At 42.2% G+C, this 27,236-nt stretch overlaps 1 protein-coding gene across 2 annotated transcripts in view; it reads right to left on the reverse strand.

Annotated features, from left to right (window-relative positions):
* Window positions 1-27,236, reverse strand: part of LOC110524655 (contactin-1a) — a 114,800-nt gene that overhangs the window by 34,132 nt on the left and 53,432 nt on the right. Inside the window, exons 1-5 of one of the 2 annotated variants that reach the window (XM_021604512.2) lie at window positions 26,102-26,188; window positions 18,644-18,781; window positions 10,131-10,169; window positions 887-1,013; window positions 461-636 (exon numbers count right to left, since the gene is read on the reverse strand). In XM_021604512.2, the coding sequence (XP_021460187.1) occupies window positions 461-636; window positions 887-1,013; window positions 10,131-10,169; window positions 18,644-18,701 (400 nt within the window). In that variant the 5' untranslated portion in view covers window positions 18,702-18,781; window positions 26,102-26,188. Of the gene's footprint in view, window positions 1-460; window positions 637-886; window positions 1,014-10,130; window positions 10,170-18,643; window positions 18,782-26,101; window positions 26,189-27,236 lie in introns of those variants that run through there. The other variant, XM_021604503.2, reaches the window with a different exon arrangement.

Raw genomic sequence — 27,236 nt, forward strand, 5'->3', positions numbered from 1 at the left:
GCCTGGAGAATCCACTGTGATGCTCTCCCTCACCTCATTTAAGTAATAACACTTATCCTCCTATACCCTTAAACCCTGTAACCTCCTAGCTCAAAGCCATTTTAAAACCAGAACCTGCATTAGTTTAGCTAGCAGGCTTACAATTTGCAGCTGTCATATTTCAAAGGGAGGGAACTAACTATTGATTCGGCAGAAGTGATTCCGGCTCGTGCCACACTCTATACCATTCAAATGTAATTTCCAAAGTTGTTATGATGTGGCGCTGCTGCCTCCCTCCCGAGGCCCTATCACAGCTCTACAGCTCTACTATCAGCTCTACTATCACAGCTCTACTAACATAGGCATGAAAGTGTAGCCCCTGTTCATAAAACATCCCTCCGTCCTTCCTGCCTATGATAATGTGTCACGCAACAAAACGAACAGTGGACCCGATCGCGCCCCCAGTGTCCCATCCACTCACATCCAAACCGGACGCCAGCCTCTCGGCTGACCACAGTGCCGTAGTCGTTGGTGGCCACACAGGAGTAGTTCCCAACGTGTTTGTTCTTGATGGGGTTAGAGATGACCAGGTCGCCCCCGACCTGAGTGTAATGGTTATCACCATCCAGGTCTATGCTCCGGCTGTTCAACCTCCACCTGAAGAAGGAGAAGACCACGTTCATTTTAAAACATACATATCACAATGCATTTCTCCACATTTCAAGATTTGCAATGGCGAATGAGGCCTGGATGTTTTAAAGTCCTTTAAAGGCATGTATTAGGACCCCCAGACTTGGCCATCATGCTGGGGAGAGACAGAGAGATGGGGGGTGGGGGGCGACAAACAGCACACACAGCGTGTGGTATTTAAGGGGGTGAGCAGAGAGGAGAGCAGAGCATATGTTACTGGTATGTGGCAGGTGGGTTGGCTCGTGCTCGACAGCTCATGGTGATTTTGGCCTCAGGCGACTCCTCGGGGTAGATGGTTTCGACCGGCTGATCCTCAAACACCGGACCGTAACCTGTAGCATCGTCTGAGAGGAAAGAGACACACACACACAGACAAATAGGGCGAATGAATCAGGAACTAGTCGGTCAGATCGGAAACAATCCTGTCCATCTGTCTGTTTCAGTTCCGTTTCTTTCGCGCCTAACGACTGAGGCACAGGTCTCGGGATTAGACGTGTGAGTGAGTGATGTGAATTTGAGTTTATTTTCGCTCACGAAGAAAACATTTTTTATTGATTAACTGCATATTCTTGCAGTGCATGAACAACATGGTGTAACATCTTTCTACTCCCAGCAACTTGGCTCCTCCCGCACCCTTGGTATTTCTTAGTACTGCAGTATCTGCCGATGTCAGGTGGCTAACCTACTATACGCAGAACCATCTCCCATTGGTTCAATTATTGTCGGAAGCAAATACCAAATCTTAAATTGGAAGCGAACATTTCACCCAAAACCCTTTCAGATGCCCCCATCATCCTCAGAGTTGACAAGACAAGCAGTCGGCGGGCTAAACACAGAGAGAGATCTCTTTGATGGAAATGCCTTGCGTCATTCGACCTGCCTTTAAACCGGTGTCGACACACATTGACAACGAGATCTCGTGCGTGTGCAAACGCACGCACACACACGATCAAAACATACGCGCCACGCACGCACACACACACACTTGGATAATTAGATCCAATTAGTCATTAAAAAACACACGCATCACAGAGCTCCCATGAATAAGACAGAGACACAATGCAAGACAAGGCAATGAATAACCAATGAGGCAAAATGTTCCTGAGATGCTGATTATTCTCTCAGATCGTGACTGTCCATTCAGGTGTGTCTGTGTGTGATCTCGCTCTCTGAGCACATCTGTCACCTCTATGCCACTGTCACTGAGGAGCGACCTCTGCGCGCGCGCACACACACACACACACCCTGCACTTATCTCATCTGTCTACATAGGAAAGCAATGCCTCTGAAAAGATTCCCTGAAAATTCATTCCCCTAGAAAATAAGAATTACACACGAACTGTCACCTTTACAAACCCAAGACAAAGGGTTCATAGTCTCACAATATCCTGACAGAAAAAAAAGACCGGGTGGTTTGAGCTGAAAGCTGTGGTATATCAGGCAGTAGACCACGGATATGACAAAAAAAAAAAGAATTGTTTACCACTTTAATTACGTTGGTAACCAGTTTATAATCGCAATAAGGTACCAAGGGTTTGTGGCATATGGTCAATATACCACGGCTAAGGGCTGGATCCAGGCACTCCGAGTTGCTTCGTGCATAATAACTTAACAGCGGTATATTGGCCATATACCACAAACCCCTGAGGTGCCTTATTGATATTATAGTCTTCATTCTCAGTGAAAGAGATATAGCGAGAGAGACAATGAGGGAGAGCGAGAGAGAGAGAGACAGAGAATGAGAACAAGAGCGAGAGGACTTGGGACTTCAGAAAATGTGATTTTATCCGATACTTCAGAAAATGTAAGAAAACAATTGCAATGGACAGGAATGACGCTCACACCCTCCAACACAAGGACCATGTGTAAGTGCTTGACACTGTCATAGCTTGATGGCCTAGTTCCAACCATTTGGAATGACTGCTGCTTGAGAGAGAGAGAGAGAGAGAGAGAGAGAGAGAGAATTACACATGCTCTGCCATAAATAGGGCACGGAGGCACGTTAAGTGAGAAACAGTGTTCAGGGAAGAAGAGAGGAGAAGAGGAGAAGAGCAGTGACCGTATGGAAGAGAGTTGAAATGGACACACAGGCCTGTCTGGCCCAGTGAAAGGAATGCTGGTCATCGTAAGGTCGTGTGTGTGTGTGTGTGTGTGTGTGTGTGTGTGTGTGTGTGTGTGTGTGTGTGTGTGTGTGTGTGTGTGTGTGTGTGTGTTCACCACTTCTTGACTGTACCATGTGAAGTGACAGATGGTAGAGAGGAGTGTTGAACAGACCCCATAAAGCCCACAGCCTGCAGATACCAGGGACCTTGATGCTCTCACATCTGTATTAATGCTCTCTCTCCCTTCCCCTCTCAGATGAAGGTCTCTCTCCTCTCTCACTAGTTCTCATTGCTTCTTGATGCCTCTCTCTCTCCCTCGACCGTCTCGCTGTTCTGCCTCTATCGCTCTCTCAATGAAGAAACATCAATCGTCTCTTTCTTTCTCCCTCTTTCCCTGGCTCAAACACCGACTGTTTCTCTCGGTCTCCATCTCTCTCATCTCTCTGTTCCCTACTTCTTGTAGACCTCTCTCTCCCTCTCACAGTCCCCCTCGAAAGACTTCCATATTGTTCTCCGTCTCTCTCTCTCCTCTCATTCTGTGCGTCTCTCAGACACTTTCTCTCTCTGTATTAATCCCCCTCTCTGTCTCATCTTCTGGCATGACTTGGCTGTGGTAGCAATGGCTGGGTGACTCCATTAAAGAGGTGTAAAAGCTTTTTCGGGGTATGCAATCATGTCCTCGGCAGTCAATGGACAAACACACCGACACACACACACACCCTATTCTCTCCTGGGCTGTGAAGAGAAGAGCCTTTCCTCTGGACATTATTACCAGACAACAGGACTCAACAACACTGTCTGGCCTATACTGGAACAGTACCAACACAAACCTGCTCTCTCCTGATCCAGGATCCTGGTCTCGTCTGAAGCTTTTCTTTTCCTCCTTTCATTCTTACTTCCCTTCTTGGCATCAGAGCCTCTAATGAAATGACACATCTATTCTTCATCAGGTAGGTATATATATATATATATATATTAGGCAACATTTTAGCCAGCAGGAATTTGGATTGTTATTTAAGCGTTATAATAGTGTAGAGAACTGTGACAGTGCAAGATGCCTTTGTCTCCCAGCCTGTAGGGAAACTCGATAATGATTTTATTTTACAATGGATATGTGAGCTATATATAAGTGTTGCACCTATTTAGGCATATGGTGATATCATTTGTAAATGTAATTAATGAATAATACAGACATATAACTAGTCAAGCTACAAGCTAGCATGTAGTTAACTCCCAGACAGTTGTTTATCTGGGCGTCTATCTGTTTGTTTGTTTGATTACATGAAGAAATTGGTTGTCGTCCAATTGGGACAGTGAACATATGTGCTGTATCCTGAAGGCATCCCTACTGCAGCATTCTGTGGGTATGTTCACCATGCCAGGTCTGTGAGTGAAATGTGGCTAGAGCTTTGCTGCTAGCCAAATCCTCACTGTGAAAGTGTTACTGTAGAGCACACTGGCTATCACTGCATCACAAAGAATACGTTAAGATGTGAATACTATTCAGTACAAGAGATGTGCATGGTCATACTGTATGGTGCATGTGTAGATAGATATATATGGAGCGAGAGAGAGAGCAAGAGAGCGAGAGAGAGAGCGAGCGAGAGAGAGAGAGAGCGAGAGAGAGAGAGAGCGAGAGAGAGCAAGAGAGCGAGAGAGAGCAAGAGAGCGAGAGAGAGCAAGAGAGCGAGAGCGAGAGAGAGAGAGCGAGAGGTTGAAGTGTTTCCATTTAGGCAAATTGGTCATTAGTAAATTGGTGACAGCCTGTATGCCTAGCCACCTCTCTGTTTCATGTCTCAGGTAGGCTGCGAGCGCAAACATGGATAGAATACAATAATTGACTACTATTTGCCATACTCTAATAATTCCACATGTGCCATCGTATCGCCACGGACCAAGCCAAGGTGAAATTTGCACTGTAGATATGAACTAATTAGAAGGTGAAACTCGAATCGGGTCGACCAGAAAAGCAAGGTGAAGCAATTCAGGCATTCTTGAAAGTCAGGACAATCCTTGTCCTGCAAATTGTTGTTTTGGATTTTTGAAGGAGTAGGCATTTATAATTCAATGTGGGGTGGAGCATAATAATTAGGCCTAAGTGATGCCATTGCGTTCAAAATGATTTGGCAATCATTTATTCGAAAAACACAATTTGCATCATCATTTGTCGCAAATAAAGACAGTTAAACACAATAAAAATACACCTCTGTCGAACGGATACAAATTTTGTCAATCTTTATTACATCTATCCCATATCTGCTGTTTCCATTACACATTTCGTAATGATTTTTTTTGCAGCATTGCTTTTGTTGATTAAACTTGGGGTCAACGGAAACCTGTCTACTGTAGGCCCTAGATCCTGCAGCATGCTCTGCATGCATTCACGCAACACGACACATAGTGGAGATAACATAAATGTGTCCTAGGGTTTACATAGATGCAGGGGCCTTAATCTTGCACATCTCTGCTGCTACATTCGCAGACGCACTTACAAAGGCAGACTGGCCCTTTATTCTTGCACACCTGCTGTGACATCCACAAAAGCATACCCAATTTGATCGCCCGCGGTCGATACAACACTTATCATCCATGAGAGAGAGAACGTGAGAGGCCGTGAACAGAGAGAGAGAGAGAGAGAGAGAGAGGAGAGAGAGTAAGAGAGAGAGAGTGAGAGATGATGTCTAGGAGAGAATAAACAACGCACCCTGCATGCATTGTCACGACATGTTCCCCTTCTCACAAAATCATTTCAATTCACCCTTCACTGACTGTCACTGGTTGGTTAGTGAGGGAATATAGTGGTGGGTGAGGGGAATATATAAATAATGCTATCTATGCATACCCTGTACACTATGACAGCACACAGTAAATTAACCATTGCAGGTCCCTGACCTTGTCTATAGATAAGTAGGAGGCCTCCCATCTTTCTGTGACAAGGAGTCACCTTGGTGTGTGTTACGTCTTCCAAATGCACAACAAACGTGACTAGAGTCAATGGAAACGCTTCCTATAGCTCAACAGTTCATCATTTGTGTTATTTCTAGAAAGAGCTGTATCATTATCTATGCGTTTTATCCAAACAGAAGCCGTGAAACCAACATATTTTCACATAATCTGTCAATTCTAGTTATTCACCCATTTTATTTTCTCCATAAAGGAAGAAAATAATAATAACGTTTTTTTGTATTATTGTTACAGAACATCTAAAATACATTACAATAACGTAAGATGCTCTTTCTTCGTGGCCAACCTCTGCTTAATTAACTTGAATTTTCTCAATTACAAATTGATGAACCTGATGAACTCTCGGAACCTTCAAAAACATCACGCATTCCATCTATAATAGCATAACACATCTAGATCACTGTATTGTTACAAGACTCGTTGCCGCTCCCATGGCAACATAACGCCAGACAAATAAACCATTTCCTAAAGGTCCTCATCATCGCCGTAATGTCAGGACATTTAACCAGATCATCACGTGTGTTGTTGTGGAGGAACATGCATCCTCATCATCTGCTACAGCGGAAGGATCCCCAGAAGAGACGCGGTAAAAGTTAACCTTGACCCCCCAGACAGCGTTTCATTAGGCTCTGTCCTTCCCCAGCCAACAACGATGAGAGGGGAACTTCCAGGCCCGAGTCCCAAATGGCACCCTATAACCTTTACAGGGCCCTGGTCAAAAGTAGTGCACTATATAGGGAAGAGGGTGCCATTTTGGACGCACCCTCGGCCAGTGCCAGTCTGTTAACCCACGCTGACAGGCCGATAACGTTCTAAAGTGTTTCAACCACCACCACCCTGTGGGTCGATGCAAGGCCAGAACTGGGGACTAGGGAGTACTGAGGCCCAATAATGGCCTTGACATACTTCCATTGTTTGCGGGCTACATTATACGAGACAGACATACTTCCATTGTATTTTTTTGCTACAAGTGTTTTTATTTTTTTAAATACATTGGAGGATCCTGGAGGGAAGGACTGATGGTTTGTGTACTAGTTTGTCAGAGCGCAGAATACCAAAAATTAAGCAGGGACACAAATCTTTCCAGGTCATTGAAGATAGATGCAGTAGGAAGCATATATCATGCTAATAACCTAGTTAGCTCTTACAAAAGTTTGTTCTGTCCCTCTTTTGACACCTGCCAGCTACACTCTCATGTCTTATTGGCTGCAGAAGTGACCAAACAAAAAAAACTGTCAATGATGAAAGTTTGCTGGAACAAACATAGCTGTGTTCTAATCTAGTGGAACGAGGGACACACAGGCTATGGTGTGTTTTAAAATGGAAAAGAGCTGTCTAATAACGTCCCAAAGAAGGACAAGTCAACTGCAGGTCAAATATCGATGTGATTGATATCTCGGACTTGGAGTTGCCTCACAACTGATGCCTTCCTAATATCGATGTGACTGATATCTCGGACTTGGAGTTGCCTGACAACTGATGCCTTCCTAATATCGATGTGATTGATATCTCGGACTTGGAGTTGCCTGACAACTGATGCCTTCCTAATATCGATGCCGTACAGCCAAACTTGCAGTGATGAAATTTTGCTGAAATAGACCATCCCCATCTATGTTCTAATCTAGTGGTCGAGGGAAGTGTAAACTATGTCTTCGAATGGTCTAAAAACATCCGGAAACCGTCAAAAGGTCTAAAACCAGAGAAACTAGTCAACTGCAGGCCATACAGAGGACAGCAAAAATCTATCAGAATTTTCTCCAACTCTCTCAATCTTCCTGGACTTGGGTTAAGTGTCCAACAAAATGCTCTTTGAGACTAGCTTGCCTGTGATGCCTTTGAAGGGCCTCAATGAATCACGAAGGACGTTCCACAGGGCCTCAAGGCTTTAAGGCCACGGCCCATAAACAGACAGACTGAGAGCTAAATTACAAGGTCATTTTCAGTAGGGTAAGCAACCAAAAATGTTTTGCAATGGGAATACGTCCAGCATGGAGAAAACAAGGTAACACTTAATGTTACGGGGGCCTTATTACAGTGTAATTACACCGTAACAAGTATTGTAATTAATCGTAATAATTCATATTTACACTAATAGCAAGATGTAACTGGTGGTAATTGCAGTCTGTAATTACAGAGGTGTAACAACGAGTGCTTCTTACAATGCTTGTTACAAACATAAAAGTTTACGATAGCATCCCAACGCACCATATTTTAGCCTGCACAAATCACGTGATAGGTGTCAGCCAATTGAAAACTTCCCACCTCATTTACACAACTCTGCATTAAAGAGCTCTGCAGTCTGATATCCAGGCCCAATGGCAAAAACAGGTTCACATCAAATAATACTGTTAATTATGCATTTAACAATGGGCAAATTACTTTAACCATCAATAATATATATTTGTTTACACGTTAACTTCTTGGTGACAGGGGGAAGTATTTTCACGTCCGGATGAAATGCATGCCCAAATTCAACTGCCTGCTACTCATCCCCAGAAGATAAGATATGCATAGTATTAGTAGATTTGGATAGAAAACACTCCGAAGTTTCTAAAACTGTTTGAATCATGTCTATGAGTATAACAGTACTTACGTAGCAGGCGAAACCCAGAGAAAAAAACATTCCAATTTTTTTTTTTTGAGGTCACTCTCTTTTCAATGAGTTTTCATTGGGAATCCAGATTTCTAAGGGACCTTCTTGCAGTTACTACCGCTTCCACTGGATGTCACCAGTCTTTAGAAATTGGTTGAGGTTTTTCCTTTGTGTAATGAAGAAGTTCAAAACGAGGGTCACTTCAAGTGTATTGTTTGTTAGAGGCGCATGACCAGAAAGGTAGCGTCAGTTTGTTTCCTTCCTGTATTGAACACAGATCATCCCGTCTTCATTTTATCGATTATTTACTTTAGAAAATACCTAAAGTTGTATTACAAAAGTAGTTTGAAATGTTTTGGCAAAGTTTACAGGTAACTTTTGAGATATTTTGTAGTCGCGTTGCGCAAGTTGGAACCGGTCTTTTTCTGGATCAAACGCGCCAAATAAATTGACATTTTGGATATATATCGACGGAATTAATCGAACAAAAAGGACAATTTGTGACGTTTATGGGACATATTGGAGTGCCAACAGAAGAAGCTCGTCAAAGGTAATGCATGATTTATATTTTTATTTCTGCGTTTTGTGTCGCGCCTGCAGGGTTGAAATATGCTTCTCTCTCTTTGTTCACGGAGGTGCTATCCTTAGATAATAGCATTGTTTGCTTTCGCCAAAAAGCCTTTTTGAAATCTGACATGTTGGCTGGATTCACAACACGTGTAGCTTTAATTTGGTATCTTACATGTGTGATTTCATGAAAGTTAGATTTTTATAGTAATTTATTTGAATTTTCAGCGCTAGCGTCCCACATATCCCAGAGAGGTTAATAAACAGTTATGGTTAAAATTGTGAGATAGAAACAAACACTAATTACTGTCTCATTGTAAAACATGTAGAATGGAATGAAAATTAGCTATATACAGTAGCTGCACATTTTCCTCTCTGTCCCATATGTAGAATTGCAAGAAATTACCTTTAAAATTGGGAATTCTCTCAGCCTCATTGACAAATGTGTAGAATAGCATTGGATTAGCTATAACACTGCACATGTTTTTCTCTGCCCCATGGTAATATGAGTAGAATTGCAGAAAATTTGCTTGAAACAGCAACATTTTCTCTCAGTGTCATGTCAAAATGTGTAAAATAGCATGAGATTAGCTACAGTATATTAGCTAGATTTCTTTGGGGAGACCCCCCCCCCCCCCGCCAAAAACTGTTGGACGCCACTGATTCACAGGTAGGTAATTAGAGCCTATTGAGCCACACAGCGCATCTGTCCACAAGAGATTACAACCTTGTGATAGTTACTACTGAATGGATGCAGCTGAGAAGAAACTAAACAGTCAGTCTGTCTGGTGAGAAGGATGTCTGCCACATATCACGTCTGAGGTGTTAAATTGCTCTTTCGCTTCCAGTTCTGTCTTTCACATGAATTGTTGACATAGATACTTATCAGTTCACTCACAGATTCACTAAATGCCTTGTGATCTGGTGTGTAGTGCTCACTGTACACATGCTAATAACCAGCTGGGGGAGAAATCCCCTCCGAACATGGTTTCTAGTAACTCTTGTCAGATTTTTAAGTAGGCTACTTACTGATAAATCCCATTTGAGAAATCTGCATATTGCTGTGTGTGTTTCTGGATTCTGCTTGGATTTGGTGACATTGCAACATTTCCTCATTATTCCAAACTGATAAGAAACACATGCACGCAGGCACACACACACACACACACACACACACACACACACACACACACAAACACAAACACTCTGTTGAGATTATCCATAACAAGTCTTACCTCCGTAGAAACCAGGTTCCCCTCCGAAGACAGATGCATCTGGAAGAGAGTCAAGAGGGAGGGGGAGACAAGGCAGGTCAGCATGTTCATTTAGAAAATCCATTACAGATCCTCTATCTTTTTTTTCAGATTGGAGAAAGCAAACGAATAACAATCTCTCCAGTGCCATTGCTGAAAGCTCCTCCACCATGCACCTGTCTGGTTAAAAGCCTCCTCTCCTACCCAGCCTCCCGACACTAGCTTCCCCAAGTGGGTGTGATACCTAAGCTACTCCCATGGCGTGCTGCACTGCTTGTCCCCCACCTTTCGGTCCGCTCCCGACTACCCAACCTGGCACAACCCTGCCACTTGCCCATTCTCACCCGAGCTTCGGTCACCGCTCCAGCACACACTCACACCTTACAAAGTAAATGCAGATGGATGGTCAATTTTGCATTTTTCAAACACCTGAAACAACCTTTTCCTGCTGTCTGTATCGTCCTGTCTGGTGATTTTTTTTTTAAATAAACAAAATATGCTTCTTTGCATCGCTGCTAAAATCGGGGTAAACGATTGAAAGGAATGTGAGCATTATTCAATACATTTGGTTATTTCTTGCTTTTCTAAAGTCTACCAACCTTGCCAGCTGGCATGCTAGCTAAGATAGCTACTCTAACTTGAGTAATAGCCTAAAATGGCTCCTTGGTAGCTAGTTATGAGGTGGTGAGCTTGGGAACCTATTTGGGCTAGCTAAAGCCTACTTCGTAAAACTGCTTGGTAAAAAATATATTTACTGTGTATAGTGTATACATTTATTAAATAGGACAAATCTGAGCCCCGGTGCCTCCTATGGGCATGACGCCTCTGCACTTCTATGCATTTAGATTGGTATTACTTGGACTTTATTGTTATCTCATTGTAGCTTATTTTATTGTAGCTTATGCATATTTGTGATTAGTATGCAACCTCAAAGGCATAATATTTTAGATCTGAGTCTTAGAAAAGTTTCTATGGTTATTTCTTATGTTGATTGATAGGATGTAAATGAACATGTTGCTGTTGCTATTGTCCACCCTTGACTCTTACACTGAGGATGATGCATTTAGGGCCTGATGCCCCAACCATGTCTCTGGACTGTATGTAGCTTTTGAAATACACTACACGACCAAAAGTATGTGGACACCTGCTCATTGAATGTCTCATTCCAAAATCATGGGCATTAATATGGAGTTGTCGACCCCCCCCCCCCTCCCCCCCTTTTATAACAGCCTCCACTCTTCTGGGAATGCTTTCCACTAGATGTTGTAACATTCCTGCGGGAACTTGCTTCCATTCAGCCACAAGAGCATTAATGAGGTCGGGCACTGATGTTGGGCGATTAGACCTGGCTCGAAGTTGGCATTCCAATTAATCCCAGAGGTATTTGTTGGCATTGAGGTCAGGGCTCTGTGCAGGCCAGTCAAGTTCTTCCACACCGATCTCAACAAACCATTGCTGTATGGACCTCGCTTTGTGCACAGGGGCATTGTCATGCTGAAACAGGAAAGGGCCTTCCCCAAACTGTTGCCACAAAGTTGGAAGCGCAGAATCATCTAGAATGTCATTGTAAATTGTAGCGTTAAGATTTCCCTTCACTGGAACTAAGGGGTCTAACCCGGACCATTATCCCTCATCCACCAAACTTTACAGTTGGCACTATGCATTCAGGCAGGTAGCGTTCTCCTGGCATCTGCCAAACCCAGATTCGTCCGTCAGACTGCAAGATGGAGAAGGGTGATTCATCAATCCAGAGAACGCATTTCCATTTTATGAAGCTCCCGAAAAACAGCACTTGGCAGTCTGTGAGCTTGTATGGCCTACCACTTCGTGGCTGAGCCACATTGAAAGTCACTGAGCTCTTCAGTAAGGCCATTCTCCTACTAATGTTTGTTTATGGCAATTGCATGGCTGGGCACTCGATTTTACACCTGTGTCAGCAACGGGTGTGGCTGAAATAGCCAAATTCACCAATTTGAAGGGGTGTTCACATACTTTTGTATACAAAGTATGTTGTGTTAAAGACTCTGGTTCCTCTGGACAAGGTTTTCCCCAGGGGTACGCGCAATGCCATCGGGGGTACGAAAAATAAAAATGTGATTCACATTTGAAATTAAAACAATCTTCACATTCTCAAACAGTACATTTATATATTCCAACGGGGCTATACATTTGGGTGAGTTTTTTTTCTTGCCTGAGTAGCCTCGTTTCACTGCCAAAAATAAAATTAAACCATCTAGCGTTCAGCGAAATAACACAATGTCAAATACAGGTAGCCTAGTCAAATAATGAACATCCATTCACATTAACCGTTACTCTCTTGCGGGAAAATGCCTGACTATACTGTAGCTAATCTCATGCTATTTCAGTCTTGCGCAGACATTTAGAAACTAAACATGACAATTTGAAAAATAAGCCACGGGAGTTTAATGAGCGAGAATAAAGACAATTTTTGAGTAGTAAGACATGTATAAAAGCAACAGATACCATTAATAAGAAGGGGCTCGAAGCGTCTGATATGGTGAGCTACTGAGTGGCTAGGTGTCACGTTCGTTATAAGGATAGGACCAAGGCGCAGCGTGATATGCATACATTATTTTTTATTTAAAGAATGAACACAGAATAAACCAACAAAATAACAAAGCGTGACGCTATACGAATAGTGCAGACAAGCAACTAAACATAGAACAAGATCCCACAAACACCAAAGGGAAAATGGCTACCTAAATATGATCCCCAATCAGAGACAACGATTAACAGCTGCCTCTGATTGGGAACCAATCACCTAGATCTACAAAAACCCTAGACATACAAAAAACCCTAGACAATACAAAAACTAGTGTACACACCCATGTCACACCCTGACATAACCAAAATATAAAGAAAACAGAGATATCTCAGGTCAGGGCAAGCCCCATACTATTGTGGAGGACTTAATTCTTCCTGCTGCCGCAGATATGGCTGGGACACTGCTGGGGGAAAAGGCCCAAAAAACTATATAGACAATGACTTCATAAAACAAAACTGTTTCACGACATATCAGTGACATGGCAGGAGATGTTTTGAAACAATTACTGCTTCGCATACAAGCCAGTGAATTATACGCGTTACAGCTGGATGAGTCAACAGACGTCGCGGACCTGGCACAGCTCCTGGTATATGTTCGTTACGTTTACGGGGGGTCAATTAAGGAAGACATCCTCTTCTGGAAACCAGGACAACGTGAGAGGATATTTTTAAATTACTAGACAGCTTTGTGACACCAAATGGACTTGGGTGGTCAGGATGTGTTGGTATCTGTACTGATGGTGCAAAAGCCATGACAGGGAGACATAGTGGAGTGGTAATGCGCGTGCAGGCAGTTGCTCCCGACACCACTTGAGTACACTGCAGCATCCACCGAGAGGCTCTTGCTGCCAAGGGAATGCCTGACAGCTTGAAATATGTTTTGGACACTACAGTGGAAATGGTTAACTTTGTTAAAATAAGGCCCCTGAACTCGTGTATTTTACGCATTATGCAATGATATGGGCAGCGACCATGTAATGCTTTTACAACACACAGAAGTGCGCTGATTATCAAGGGACATGTTTTTTTTAAATTGTGAGATGAGCTTAAAGTTCTCTTTACTGGCCATCATTTTCACTTGTCTGATCGCATGCATTATGAGTTTCTCACACGACTGGCCTATCTGGGTGATGTTTTTTCTCGCCTGAATGATCTGAATCTAGGATTATAGGGGCTCTCCGCAACTATATTCAATGTGCGGGACAAAATTGAGGCTATGAAATTAACTCAAGCTTAGGGACAATGTCATATGTGATATAGCGAACCACCTGGGTGAGCTGGGTGCACAATTATGCAGGTACTTTGCCAAAACAGATGACACAAACAACTGGATTCGTTATCCCTTTCATGCCCTGCCTCCAGTCCACTTACCGATATCTGAACAAGAGAGCCTCATCGAAATTGCAACAAGCGGTTCTGTGAAAATGTCATTTAATCAGGAGCCACTGCCAGATTTCTGTATCGGGCTGCGGTCAGTGTATCTGCGCTTGGCAAATCGCGCTGTTAAGACACTTTGCAACCACATACCTGTGTGAGAGTGGATTCTCGGCCCTCACTAGCATGAAAACTAAATACAGGCACAGACTGTGTGTGGAAAGACTGAGACTGAGTCTAAGACTGAGACTCTCTCCAATACAACCCAACATTGCAGTTATATGCATCCTTTCAAGCACACCCTTTTCATTAGCCTATGGTGAGATATTCACCATTATTGATGAACAAAAAGTTTTATATGTAAGATGGCTAAATAAAGAGCAAAATTATTGATTATTATTATTAGGTCCTATAAGAGCTCTTTGTCACTTCCCACGAGCTGTTTAATAAATGTATCGTATACTGTAGTGTGTGTGTGGAAGGCTGACAAGGATAGCAAAAAAACTACATTTGAGAGTGCGCTGACCCTGGTGCAAGAGGGGGTACGCAGCTGGAGGTTGAATGTTTGAAGGGTTACGGGACTATACAATTTTGGGAACCACTGCTCTGGACTATGGTTCTAGTACTGTTTGTGAATCGAAATATTTTACCGTCAGGAAATGTGCAATCTAACCCAGGTCCTGACAGCTCTACCCCATCTGAATTAAAAAGTCAGAGTGGCACATAAATCGTATTGCAATAATTGATCTTGTGAATATCTGGATAAAAACTGCAGACCCAGATGTATTTATGCTTTCTGAAACCTGCCTCGGACAATCTAGCGCTGACAAAGACATTGTAACCATCAACGCCAATGTCAAATCTGAAATTGTGCTTATGGGTGACCTGAACATAGACTGGTTGACATCCAGCTCTGACCAACTCAAGAATCTATGCATTTACCTATAATCTTACTCAGATTCTTAACAATGTAACAAGATTGAATGCAAAGTGTCCTCTGAAATCCTCTTTGATTGATCTTACTTCAACCAACACTCCACATTGTTTTAATGCTGCTGGTGTAACTGATATAAGTGATCACTGTGCTGCTGCTTGTGTAAAGGATGGTAACATTCCTAAACTACCTCCTGTGTATCATCATGAAAAGAAACTGGAAGCAGTTTGATACTCAGGTTTTTTTTTACATTATGTTTTGAATATTGCCTGGAATAGAGTTGAATTCGTCCCTGATGTTGAATTAGCTTTTCTTACTTCCACAAAGCATTCCAGGAAGTACGCAACAAGCATGTCCATTCAAATAATACAGAAGTAAGTGCAGATTCCTTGGTTCTCAGATGACCTAAAGCAAAAAGGTCTGATTCAACTGATGATTGGATGGCTTTTAAATGCCTTCAGAATCAGGGTGTGGCTATGACCCCGAAAGTTGAAAGCAGACCACTACCTCAGTTCTCCCGCTGATAATCTGAATAATCCTTCCAAATTTGGCAAGTAGTGAATGATTTAGAGTGTAAACAAGAAGCACAGCTCCTTAAACAACTGCTGGTTGACTCACAGGTGGTAATTTATGCAGGCAGTTTTTCTTGATGCAGGCGGATTAGTTGATAGGGTTAAAAGGTTAACATGAGCACCCTGTGAAATGCTCGCCCTATTCTGTCTCAGAGGTGCATAGAGCCCTGAGAGCAATTCATGTTTTAAAAAATCCCCTGGCCCTGATGATCTAGGCCCCCGCCTACTACAATTAGCTGCAGACATCATTGCTCCCCCTTTAACATGCATCTTTAACCTCACCATAGAATGTAATGAAATCCCCAAGTTGTGGAAATCAGCATTTGTACTACCTCTTTTGAAAGGAGGTGGTCCCACTCTACTGAATAACTATATCTAAATTGTCTGTTCTGGCAAAGGTCCTTAGTCAATAAGCAGTTTAAGGCACACCTCCAGGAAAATAGTATTTTGAGTGGTGCACAATAATTTTTCAAGTATAGCCACAGCACTGTCACAGCAACTTTTAGGGTTTTGAATGATATTCACTGTGCCCTGGATAATAAGCTGCATTGTTTATCTGTATTCATAGACTTATCAAAAGCATTTAACACTGTGGACCATACTGTCTTGGTGCAGAAATTGAAGTGTATTGGGATTACTTGTCATGCTCTGGAGTGGTTTGAGAACTACCTGTCAAAGGCAGATGGTTGTAAGTCAGACAGTTGTGCTCGGGTGTGCCTCAAGGATACATTTTAGGTCCCCTGCTGTTTATTATCTATATTAACAACATTGGGAGACATTGAGACAGCTGATGTACATTTTTATGCGGATGACACTGTTCTCTATTCAAGTGTCAGCAGTTTAACTTTGGCTTCTGAAAAAGCTCAAACAGCTTTTAACATCAATAGAATCGGTACGATTTGAAGCTTGCTCTGAATTCCTCTAAAACAAAATGCACTGTATTTTCCAATAATAAACACACAAAAAACCCATAGAATTACTACTTTGGAAGGACATTCTATAGAGCAAGTAATAATGTACAAATATTTGGGAGTTTGGGTGGATGAGAAGTTGAGCTTCACCACTCGAAACTTCTTAAAGCATTTCACTGTATTCGGCGCATGTGACAAATACAATTTGATTTGAACCTTGTCAGGAAACTCAAGCTGCGTGTTGGGTTTTATTACCGGCACAAAGCTTGTTTACCTTTGCCGCCAGAAAATAGTTGATTCGTTGTACTTTTCTCTCTGTGTTGGACTATGGTAATACTATGGAGTTCAAAGGACAAATAGATGAACAGAATTGAGATAATGCCAAGAGTGTGCAAAGCTGTCTTCAAGGCAATGGGTGGCTACTTTGAAGAATCTAAAAATATATTTTGATTTGTTTAACACTTTTTTGGTTACTACATGATTCCATATGTGTTATTTCATAGTTTTGATGTCTTCACTATTATTCCACAATGTAGAAAAAAATAAAAATAAAGAAAAACCCTTGAATGAGTAGGTGTGTCCAAACTTTTGACTTGTACTGTAGCTTTTTCTAGTTTTCACCCGATATCACTAGTTTGCATTGCTTTATATAAGGAAGCTTGTTGTTTTACTTTATACACTCCACATACATTCCTGCACACACACACACACACACACACACACACACACACACACACACACACACACACACACACACACACACACACACACACACACACACACACACACACACACAGTTTGTTTGCTGTTGTATTTGTGCTGTTGCCAGTGTCTTCTGTCTCTGTTTTGTTTTACATAGTTTAAAATGCAGTTTACACTGCTCCATACATTTCTGTCTCTTGTTGCATTATGGAATGTGTGACAATCACGGTGATTGGGCATTGACAGCAGACGTGTACTGAAGGCTACAGACTAGGGCCATGCAAACAATCACACTGAGATGAGAGATTTCTCTCTCCCATCTTCAACATGGTCAGCTTGGGTTTGATGTGATGAAAGAAATATAGAAATCTGCACACTGGAGAATGATGCTGCATTTTCTTTGTGCAAAGATATTTCAGGCTCGAGTTGGATGTCACATCATGTAACATGACATGAGACATACAGTACTGAGGCATTGTCCAATAAGAGCCTTAGTAGGGTGGAGAATCAGCTTGTCAACAGCAAAAAAATGAAATTACTAGAACAGACATTCCTATTCAAGTCAATGTTCTGTGATGGACTTTGTCCCTTCTAGTGACTCTACTTCTATGGTCAACAACGATTATCAGACCTCTGCCCAAAGAGACAGTAGCCCTCCCCTTCTCCACGGTCTTGACTATGTTGTAGTTTACGTAACTACAACAACGACATTAAATTAATCATCAGGCTAACTTCCTCCTTGTTGGCTCTCAACGGCTATGTCAAAGCGATGTCCCTTAGCCATAGGGATGACCCATTTATGCATGCTGGTCTGTTGTTGTGTTTCAGAGGAGGCCGGATCAGGCAGGCATACAGCACAATGTGATGCGCTGGGCCAGGCACACACAAACACACCCTGTTGTCATTGCCTTCGGGTGAATTCGAAGCATGACTCACACACCTCTTCCTATGAACAAACGTAATCTCCACTATCCCAATCTGTTTGAAGGATATGTGTTGGGAAGTAGTGAGAACGCCAGAGTCCAAACAACACATTCTTTGTTTCAGCTGAATTGAAATCTAAACTTCTGAAGGGGTTTTCTGGGGTTACACAACACAGACAGGTCATTTTCAGCCCTGCTCTCTTCTATCTGCCTGCACATGCAGTGGATAGTTGCTAGACCTTGGCTGCATCCCAAAAAGTAGCAATTCAATGAACAGACGCATTCTATTTCTCCTGCAGTTGAACTGAAGATGAGATCGTTACCCTTTTTCACACTACCGTGCCGGCCCGGACTAACCTGTGCTAGCTAGCGCTGATATTTTTATTTTCAGTAAAGTTCCAGCAACTACGGTGACTGCATAACTAGGCCAGCGCAGTACCGCTTGGTTTGGCTCGGCTCAGTACGACTCAGTAGTGTGAAAATCCCTAGAGTGTGATTACCATACGAAACTCACCCGTGGAGGGGAAAGTGAGGGACAGGAGGAAAAGGAGGAGCACAGTGAGGTGCAGCATGTTGCTCTGTGTAGAACCCCCTGAGGTGATGCTTAGAACCACGGCTGATGACGAAACATTAGCAGGACAGGCTGCTTTTCCTGCAAGGGAGACAGAGACAGAGAGTGGAGAGATGTAAAATTGCTGGATAATGGAACAACACATTGCACCACTAAAATAAGACAGTAACGTTGCATCATGTAGCCCATTACTTTCTTCATTACTTTACCTCATTAAATGAAGGATTAACCAACAGCAGTTCGGACCAGGAGGTATTAATACACTTTGGCAGCCATTTTTTTTAATGGACTTCTTAAACCCCTAAATATAATAGATATTCTGATGGCAATCATTTTTTGGTAATTGCCGTGAGAGCTGAGCAGTTCAAACTTGCAGTGACATTGCTCTGATTAAGCAGCTTAACCCAGCAGTGTGAAATTCTCATTGGCCAATCAGGGGGAAGTCAAAATAAAACGACTGAGCATGGACATGAAGGAACAGTTTAAAGGAGTATTACCGTGCAATAAGATTAATACTCTTGCCCCTTTTTGGCATCAGGCGAAGGAGCTATTTCAGTGAATCCAATACACTTCAAGATAAGAGCAAATATGTGAACCCGATTCAGGAAACTAGGCATATGTCGCAAGTCACGACTTCACATGAGAGCTGTTTGAACGTTTTTGTTTTGGCAGAAATGCCTTCTCGAACATGTGAACTTTCATGTGTCTTAATATCAAATATTATACGTAATCTGTACATACGAATAAAATTGTTCAATTGCGATTTTTATTTGGATTTAATATAACAAAATAGTCCAAATTGGTCAAGTGAAATGAAAAAAATTACTTGTTTCAAAAAAAATATATACAAAAATAAAAATGGAAAAGTGGTGCGTGCATATGTATTCACCCCTTTGCTATGAAGCCCCTAAATAATATCTGGTGCAACCAATTACCTTCAGAAGTCACATAATTAGTTAAATAATGTCCACCTATGTGCAATCTAAGTGTCACATGATCTCAGTATATACAGTTGAAGTTGGAAGTTTACAAACACTGAGGTTTGGAATCATTAAAACTCGTTTTCAACCTCTCCACACATTTCTTGTTAACAAACTATAGTTTTGTCAAGTCGGTCAGGACATCTACTTTGTGCATGACACAAGTAATTTTTCCAAAAATTGTTTACAGACAGATTATTTCACTTATTACTCACTTTATCCCAATTCCAGTGGGTCAGAAGTTTACAGACACTAAGTTGACTGTGCCTTTAAACAGCTTGGAAAATGTCAGAAAATGATGTCATGGCTTTAGAAGCTTCTGATATGCTAATTGGCATCATTTGAGTCAATTGGAGGTGTACCTGTGGATGTATTTCAAAGCCTACCTTCAAACTCAGTGCCTCGTTGCTTAACATCATGGGAAAATGAAAATAGAAAAATTGCAGACCACCACAAGTCTGGTTCATCCTTGGGAGCAATTTCCAAATGCCTGAAGGTACCACATTCATCTGTACAAAAAATAGTATGCAAGTATAAAAACCATGGGACCATGCAGCCGTCATACCGCTCAGGAAGTAGAAGCGTTTTGTCTCCAAGAGATACCTTGGTACCTTGGTGTGAAAAGTGCAAATCAGTCCCAGAACAACAGCAAAAGACCTTGTGAAGATGCTGGAGGAAACAGGTACAAAAGTATCTGTATCCACAGTAAAACGAGTCCTATATCGACATAACCTGAAAAGCCACTCAGCAAGGAAGAAGCCACTGCTCCAAAACCGCCATAAAAAAAGCCAGACCACGGCTTGCAACTGCACATGTGGATAAAGATCGTACTTTTTGGAGAAATGTCCTGTGATCTGATGAAACAAAAATAGAACTGTTTGGCCATAATGACCATCGTTATGGTTGGAGGAAAAGGGGGGGATTCTTGCAAGCTGAAGAACACCATCCCAACCGTGAAGCACGGGGGTGGCAGCATCATGTTGTAGGGGTGCTTTGCTGCAGGAGGAACTGGTGCACTTCACAAAATAGATGGCATCATAAGGGTGGAAAATTATGTGGACATATTGAAACAACATTTCAAGACATCTGTCAGGAAGTTAAAGCTTGGTCGCAAATGGGTCTTCCAAATGGACAATGACCCCAAGCCAGGTGCATGGTGTTTCTTCCGACATATTGGTGCGGCTGGCTTCCGGGTTGGATGCGCGCTGCGTTAAGAAGCAGTGCGGCTTGGTTGGGTTGTGTATCGGAGGACGCATGACTTTCAACCTTCGTCTCTCCCGAGCCCGTACGGGAGTTGTAGCGATGAGACAAGATAGTAGCTACTAAACAATTGGATACCACGAAATTGGGGAGAAAAAAAAAAGGCAAAAAGTAAAATGGTCAGAGTGGGGTGTGCCCTCATTATGCGTCTGGAAGTAACGTTCGCTAGCCAATGTTAGCCAGTTAGCTTGGGTGCTTGACTGTAGTTGTAAAGTCAGAGCTTTCGGAACAACCCTACTTATTGGCCAGAGCGTCCAGTGTGTGCTCTGAACGCAAAACCACAGAGCAATAGGGTTAGTAATTTTCAGTGAGCTGTTCTATCTCTCTTAGATGTCTGGAAGTAGCTGGTTATAAAGAGATGGGTGGGGTTAAGGCCTAAGAGGGTGTGAACAACGCTGAACAGGTGTAGACAAAGAAGGGCTCTCCAATAGGAGTACCAAAATGTTGAAAGACGGTTTTCTCAAAAGTGAGTTAACAAGTTGATCAACTTTCAAAGCAGAATTACTTTCTCAATGTTTCCTCAAATGCAGTGTATGATATACCATTTTGTAGCTCTGAGTCTCTACTTTTAGCTAATGTAAAAAACAGAAATTCAAATGTTGCTACATAAGACCGAATCCAGGTGGTGAGTCACATATGGTAACACTTTACTTGACACCCAGCACCATAGCACGTTATGACAAGGTGATAACCATGTCATAATATGCAGACATAACCTGTTATAATATGGTCATAACATCGATGAAGGGGAGAAGGATTTTTAAGTCTTGCAACAATTGAGACATGGATTGTGTATGTGTGCCATTCAGAGGGTGAATGGGCAACGCTCAACAGTTTCCTGTGTGCATCAAAAATGGTCCACCACCCAAAGGACATCCAGACAACGTGACACAACTAAAGCATTGGAGTCAACATGGGCCAGCATCCCGGTGGAACACTTTTGACACCTTGTAGAGTCTGGGCACCGACAAATTGAGGCTGTTCTGAGGGCAAAGGGCTTGAGTGAATCAATTGACTACATGTCATAACCTACAAATGAACAGCACTAGTCATGCCCAGTAAGACAACTCTGGAACATTCAGTACTAGTATCCTTTCCACTATTCATGTCATTGGCCCTGAACAACAGTACTGATCATGTCAGCCTTCTAGGTACCACAGCAGGAGACCAGCTCCCTGTCTTCCCTAACAGGTCGACAACACCATGATTGACAGGTCCATGGTTGTCACTAGCAACCACCCTCCCTAAGTGCTGTTTTAGCTGAACACTCAGTCACTATGTGTCCCCCAGAGTCAGAGACTACCTGGAGCGTACAGTGACATGATCAACCCATCGCCAAGGAAACACAATATGACAAGCAACAGCTGTTTCAGCAACACTCTAGAATGCACTACTTACAGACAGCGGAACAGCAGAATAGAACAGCATCTTCCTGGTTTCCCTGGAGACGTCTGCCATAGCGACAGACAGGCTCAGGTAATGATGCTCATCCCAAGGCACTAGGCAGGATTCATGAAACACCATTAGGGGTTTAAAAACAATGGATTGCATGCTGGTTCATCAGATAATAAAAGCATTTGTATTGTTATCAATAATGTTGAATTAGATACGGATTTCTAAGCATCAAATACACACTTTTCAGAGGACTACTTTAAAAGTACCAAACGGGCACTTGAAATGCTGACACTTGAAAATCGACTAATAAATAACATAAATCAGAAACAATTAATCAGACAATCGATTTGTATGCCGAGCTAATGACCTATCTTCAGCAAGGGTTGGAACCAAAATGAATCCTTTCGTTCTGAGCAGAATCATCATTTTTTTTGTTCCGTTCCACTGTTCTGACCAACAAAACACATTTTCTGAACTGGTTCGAACCAACAACAAAAAACTAAAGGTTTATATAGTTCCTTTCTGTTCCTTTTTAAATCTCTGAAATGTTTCCCATGCTTGTAAAATGACAGTTCTGTTCCGGAACAGTATAGATCACTTATGTGATTTATTTATTTATTTTTCTCCGTTTTTCTGTTCTGTTCCCTGAACTGGTTCCAACACACACATAACATAACATAATGTCTGAGCTTTGCAGCTGGAGAAACGAAACACAGAGGGGATTTAGTCTCTGCTGCGCTCGTATCCTAGCAACACATTTGAAAGGGAGCAATTGTGTGTTTGCAGGGGCCTTTTGTGACCGTGGATAAAAACCATGCAAACTCTAATTTTAGTCCGGAACGCCATTGTTGTTGGGGACCTAGGCCTGTATTAATAGTCTTAAAGTAGGATCTAGGATCAGTTTCACTCCTACTCTGAGACAGTTCATGAATACAGTTTGATCCAGCACCAGGTCATTAATTCCAGGCCCACAACAACCCAGAGACTCTCATATGCCGCAAACAAGATCCTCATTTTTCACAGCATTATTAAGTTATGAATCATGAATGAATTTAAGAAGTGCACCTAGGAGAGGATATGCAGAGGCAGATTCTAGAATAGATCTATCAAATATATATCTCACATAGACCTATTACAGCCTGAATAGTTGTTAGTCCCTCAAATTCATTTCAACATTTAAGCAGACACCTGAGTGCCCGGCGCCTGGCTTTCTTTTTTCTACGATAGGTGTCCTTGGGTATGTATCTCAGTATGCGCTAGAATCAAAGAGTCAGCAGAGGAGCAGCAGACTGGGTAGTGAATCTAATAATCAGTAGTAATATGGTCTCTTCAGGCTCCAATTTCCTCTATTGTAACAGTCTGAATGCACCTGATGAAGGAAACTCACTTATCACACTAAATCACCAGCCAGAGGGTCAGGGACGCGACAGCCAGGCCTCAAGGCACTTTCTCATCCTCTATAAATCACACCTTGAACATTATCATCAGACTCACGCACGGGCACAGACACACCATTACTGCATGTGGTCAGATATCCGGGCTGGGTCTCTCATCGTGACTTTCTGGTGTGAAATCCTGAGATTACTTAAGGATCCCTTATGCCGTATAAAACACAAGGATTTCAATTCAGATTCGGTGATCTTCTTAGATTTTTTTACTTTCACACTCCAGTAACCAATAACATTAGCTATGGTTTAACAAGACTCCCCACCCCCACCATTGAACCCCACACCCCCCACCCCAGGGCATCCGCTGGTGCAGAGCGACCCCCCCCCACCCCCCTTTTTTCCTCCGCTTGGTCTACTCTAAGCCACATAATAGAGGGTGGGAGGTGGGGTGTTTATGGTTTATGAGGACATCAGCCCTTATCAGCCTAGTCAAAGCCAAGGAGGGGGAGGGTAGGGGTGGATATATGAGTTGTAAACTTCACAAACAAGATGTTCTTCCCTATGAGAGAGAGGGAGAGAGAGAGAGAGAGAGATAGAGAGAGATAGAGAGAGAGGGATCAGATTTCAACTAATCCTGTGATAGAGGATGCCAAGAAGAGGTTTAAACAGGATGGGTCTCAATCAGAAAGGGCGTGAGTGACCACTGGGGTCAAAGTTTATAGCGAGACATTCTTTGTTTATGAACTGACCACAAACGTGGGGTATTCAATGTGGTCCCCTTGCTATTTGCTATTGTACATGTTTGTCAAGAATGTATGTTGGTCCTCACACACGAGAGGAAGTTGAGAATGGCCAGTATATCATCATACAGAACATTATTGTGTGGTCATTCTGAGAACATTTTGTCCAAATGCTGCAGAGAATGTATAACGAGAAAAAAGGAAAGAAGGAGACATACAGTATATTGATTGGACTGAATTGCAAGGAGAGAAACGATGTCAAGCTGTGCATACTAATAACATGGTTGTGAGGCTGCAGAGTCTTACAAACCAGTAGTCTGAGTGTAAGAACATTATGCTTCAATTATTTTGGTCGGAAGGGTCTGTCGATCATTCCCCACAGTGTTTACCCCACTAGTGTTGATTTACATTTGGTTGAGAAGTCAGTAGGATTCATCATTTATTTAATTCTAATTCAATATGTCACTGGATTTAGGTTAAAAGTTTATGTGGAAATAATGTGTATTCCGCCGTTTTCTGTCTAATAGGTACCTTCTGTAGTGTACACCATCAGCCAAAAGCATGTTGATGTTGAATCACTGCTTTTCAACTATCCACATTTAAAAATGTGTCAGAGAAAGTACTACTACCGTGTTGTAGTACTCCATTCTGGTCTCAGTCTTTGTTGCATGTCATAGCCCTCCCCTATGAATTAATTATCAAAAAGAATTGACTTGTGAATATAAAATGAGCAACAGCTGGTAAAAATGTGGCCTCCATAATCTACATCACTCCAATTCAGCCTTGATACAGTAAGGGGTGAAGGCAACTTCTAACCTCAACCACATAACTTCTAACCGCATCCACACAACTGCTTAGAGGCTTTAAATTGCTTCCCTTGTTTCCCGACCCGGCTTCCCATCCTGTAGCATAGGGAAGCTTCTCCGTTGTTTACCCTATATTCATTCAAATAAATGATTGCCACCACTGCAACAAATAATGTAACTATATTTAAAGAAATATTTCTGCCGAGACGCGCATTTAAATGGATAGACGTTGGCTCAATAAATGGAAGTCTATGGGAACAGCTAGCGTGTCATTGCGCTAACGCTAGTAGCAATCCATGCAAAAGTACTTTGCAGTAGCTCCAGTGGTAGTTTGGTAAGAGGACGGATAAGACAAAGAAATATGATGCTAGATAAAGTAATAAACCTAATACACACAACTGTCAAGAACTGGATTGATTACTGATTTCATTGGCACATTCATAACAGCTGCTTTATAAAACCAAGTGTAGGCTATTACTAGCCTGTGGCACAGTATGGTACACATCCCACTGACTAGGCTACTGAAAATAATGCCCCAAACAGAAGGCGTAGTATCGTGACGCAATCCCATCGTAGACAGCCCCGACATGCTTCGTTCTCTGTGTCACTCACTCTCTTCAGTCTCCACTTGTCACGCTAATATAATGTAAGCTATTTATCCGGCTCTCCCAGTCAACATAATGCCTTTCGGGCCACAAAGGCTACACACACCAGCTGACCTGTATATCAATAACACCAGCACACAACCATTCCTTCAACGCATGCCAAAGCATTCAAGCTTAATGCTAGCCTAGGCTATACATAAATCCCGTAGCCCTATGCATGCTCTTACAGTCAGCACCACAGTAGCTTCGCCCTAAGTCATGGCTGTAGACTCCTCTGTTTGGAAGCGTCAAGAATATCAGCGTGTTGGAATTTCTATTTCTATTACGTAGACTCCTCTAAGGGCAACACAAAGCAATGCTGTTTCGAAAAATAGAGTATCTGATTTTCTCAATCTACCTATCAGTGAAGTCATGACTCGAAGTATAGAATATCAAGCCTTTCAAGTTCTTGAAATGTCACTAACCAGGAATCTGAGTAACTGGTACGTGATAATATATTATTTTATGTATGAGCCAATTTCACTGCTAAAGATGTTGCTGGACTGGAGTGAGGTAATAATTTAAACCTATATACGGTCCATTCATGATTCATCTCGTATATGATATTAACTGTCTCATCACCATGGAGACACAGTTCTTTGTTCACTTGAACTTTCTCTACTGATTATGCTCCCATCGGTTCTTACTGTTCCCACTCACACATACAGTGAGCTCCGAAAGTCTTGGGACTGAGACAAATGTTTTGTTGTTTTGGCTCTGTACTGAAATGAAACAATGACGATGAGGTTAAAGTGCAGACTGTCAGCTGTAATTTGCGAGTATTTTTTAAAAATCCAAATCGGGTGAACCAAAAGTATTGGGACAAATCCACTTATTCACTTAAGTTTAATATTTGGTCCCATATTCCTAGCACGCAATGATTACATAAAGCTTGTGACTCTACAAACTTGGATGCATTTGCTGTTTGTTTTTGTTGTGTTTCAGATTATTTTGTGCCCAATAGAGATTAGTGTCAAATAATTGATTGTGCCATTTCGGAGTAAATGTTATTGTAAATAAGAATAGACTGCTTCTTTATTCACTTGACCTTTCTCTTGGTTCTTACGGTCCCCACTCACAATTAACTCTGTAATCATGTCTATTAAATGTCGGACTGGGGGTAAATGGCTGTGCGGTACATTTTCTTCCACAGGGCTAATCACTGATAAGTGTAATGTGAACTGGGATGAACTTTCAATCCGGTAGTCACACACACATGTACCCGCATGTGCACACACACGGACGACACACACACATGGACGCACACACGCATGTGCCCACACACAAACACATAAACACACTCCTCTGTACTATTTACTAAAC

The sequence above is a fragment of the Oncorhynchus mykiss genome, chromosome 1 (genome assembly GCF_013265735.2).
Source record: "Oncorhynchus mykiss isolate Arlee chromosome 1, USDA_OmykA_1.1, whole genome shotgun sequence".
NCBI classification, from domain to species: domain Eukaryota; kingdom Metazoa; phylum Chordata; class Actinopteri; order Salmoniformes; family Salmonidae; genus Oncorhynchus; species Oncorhynchus mykiss.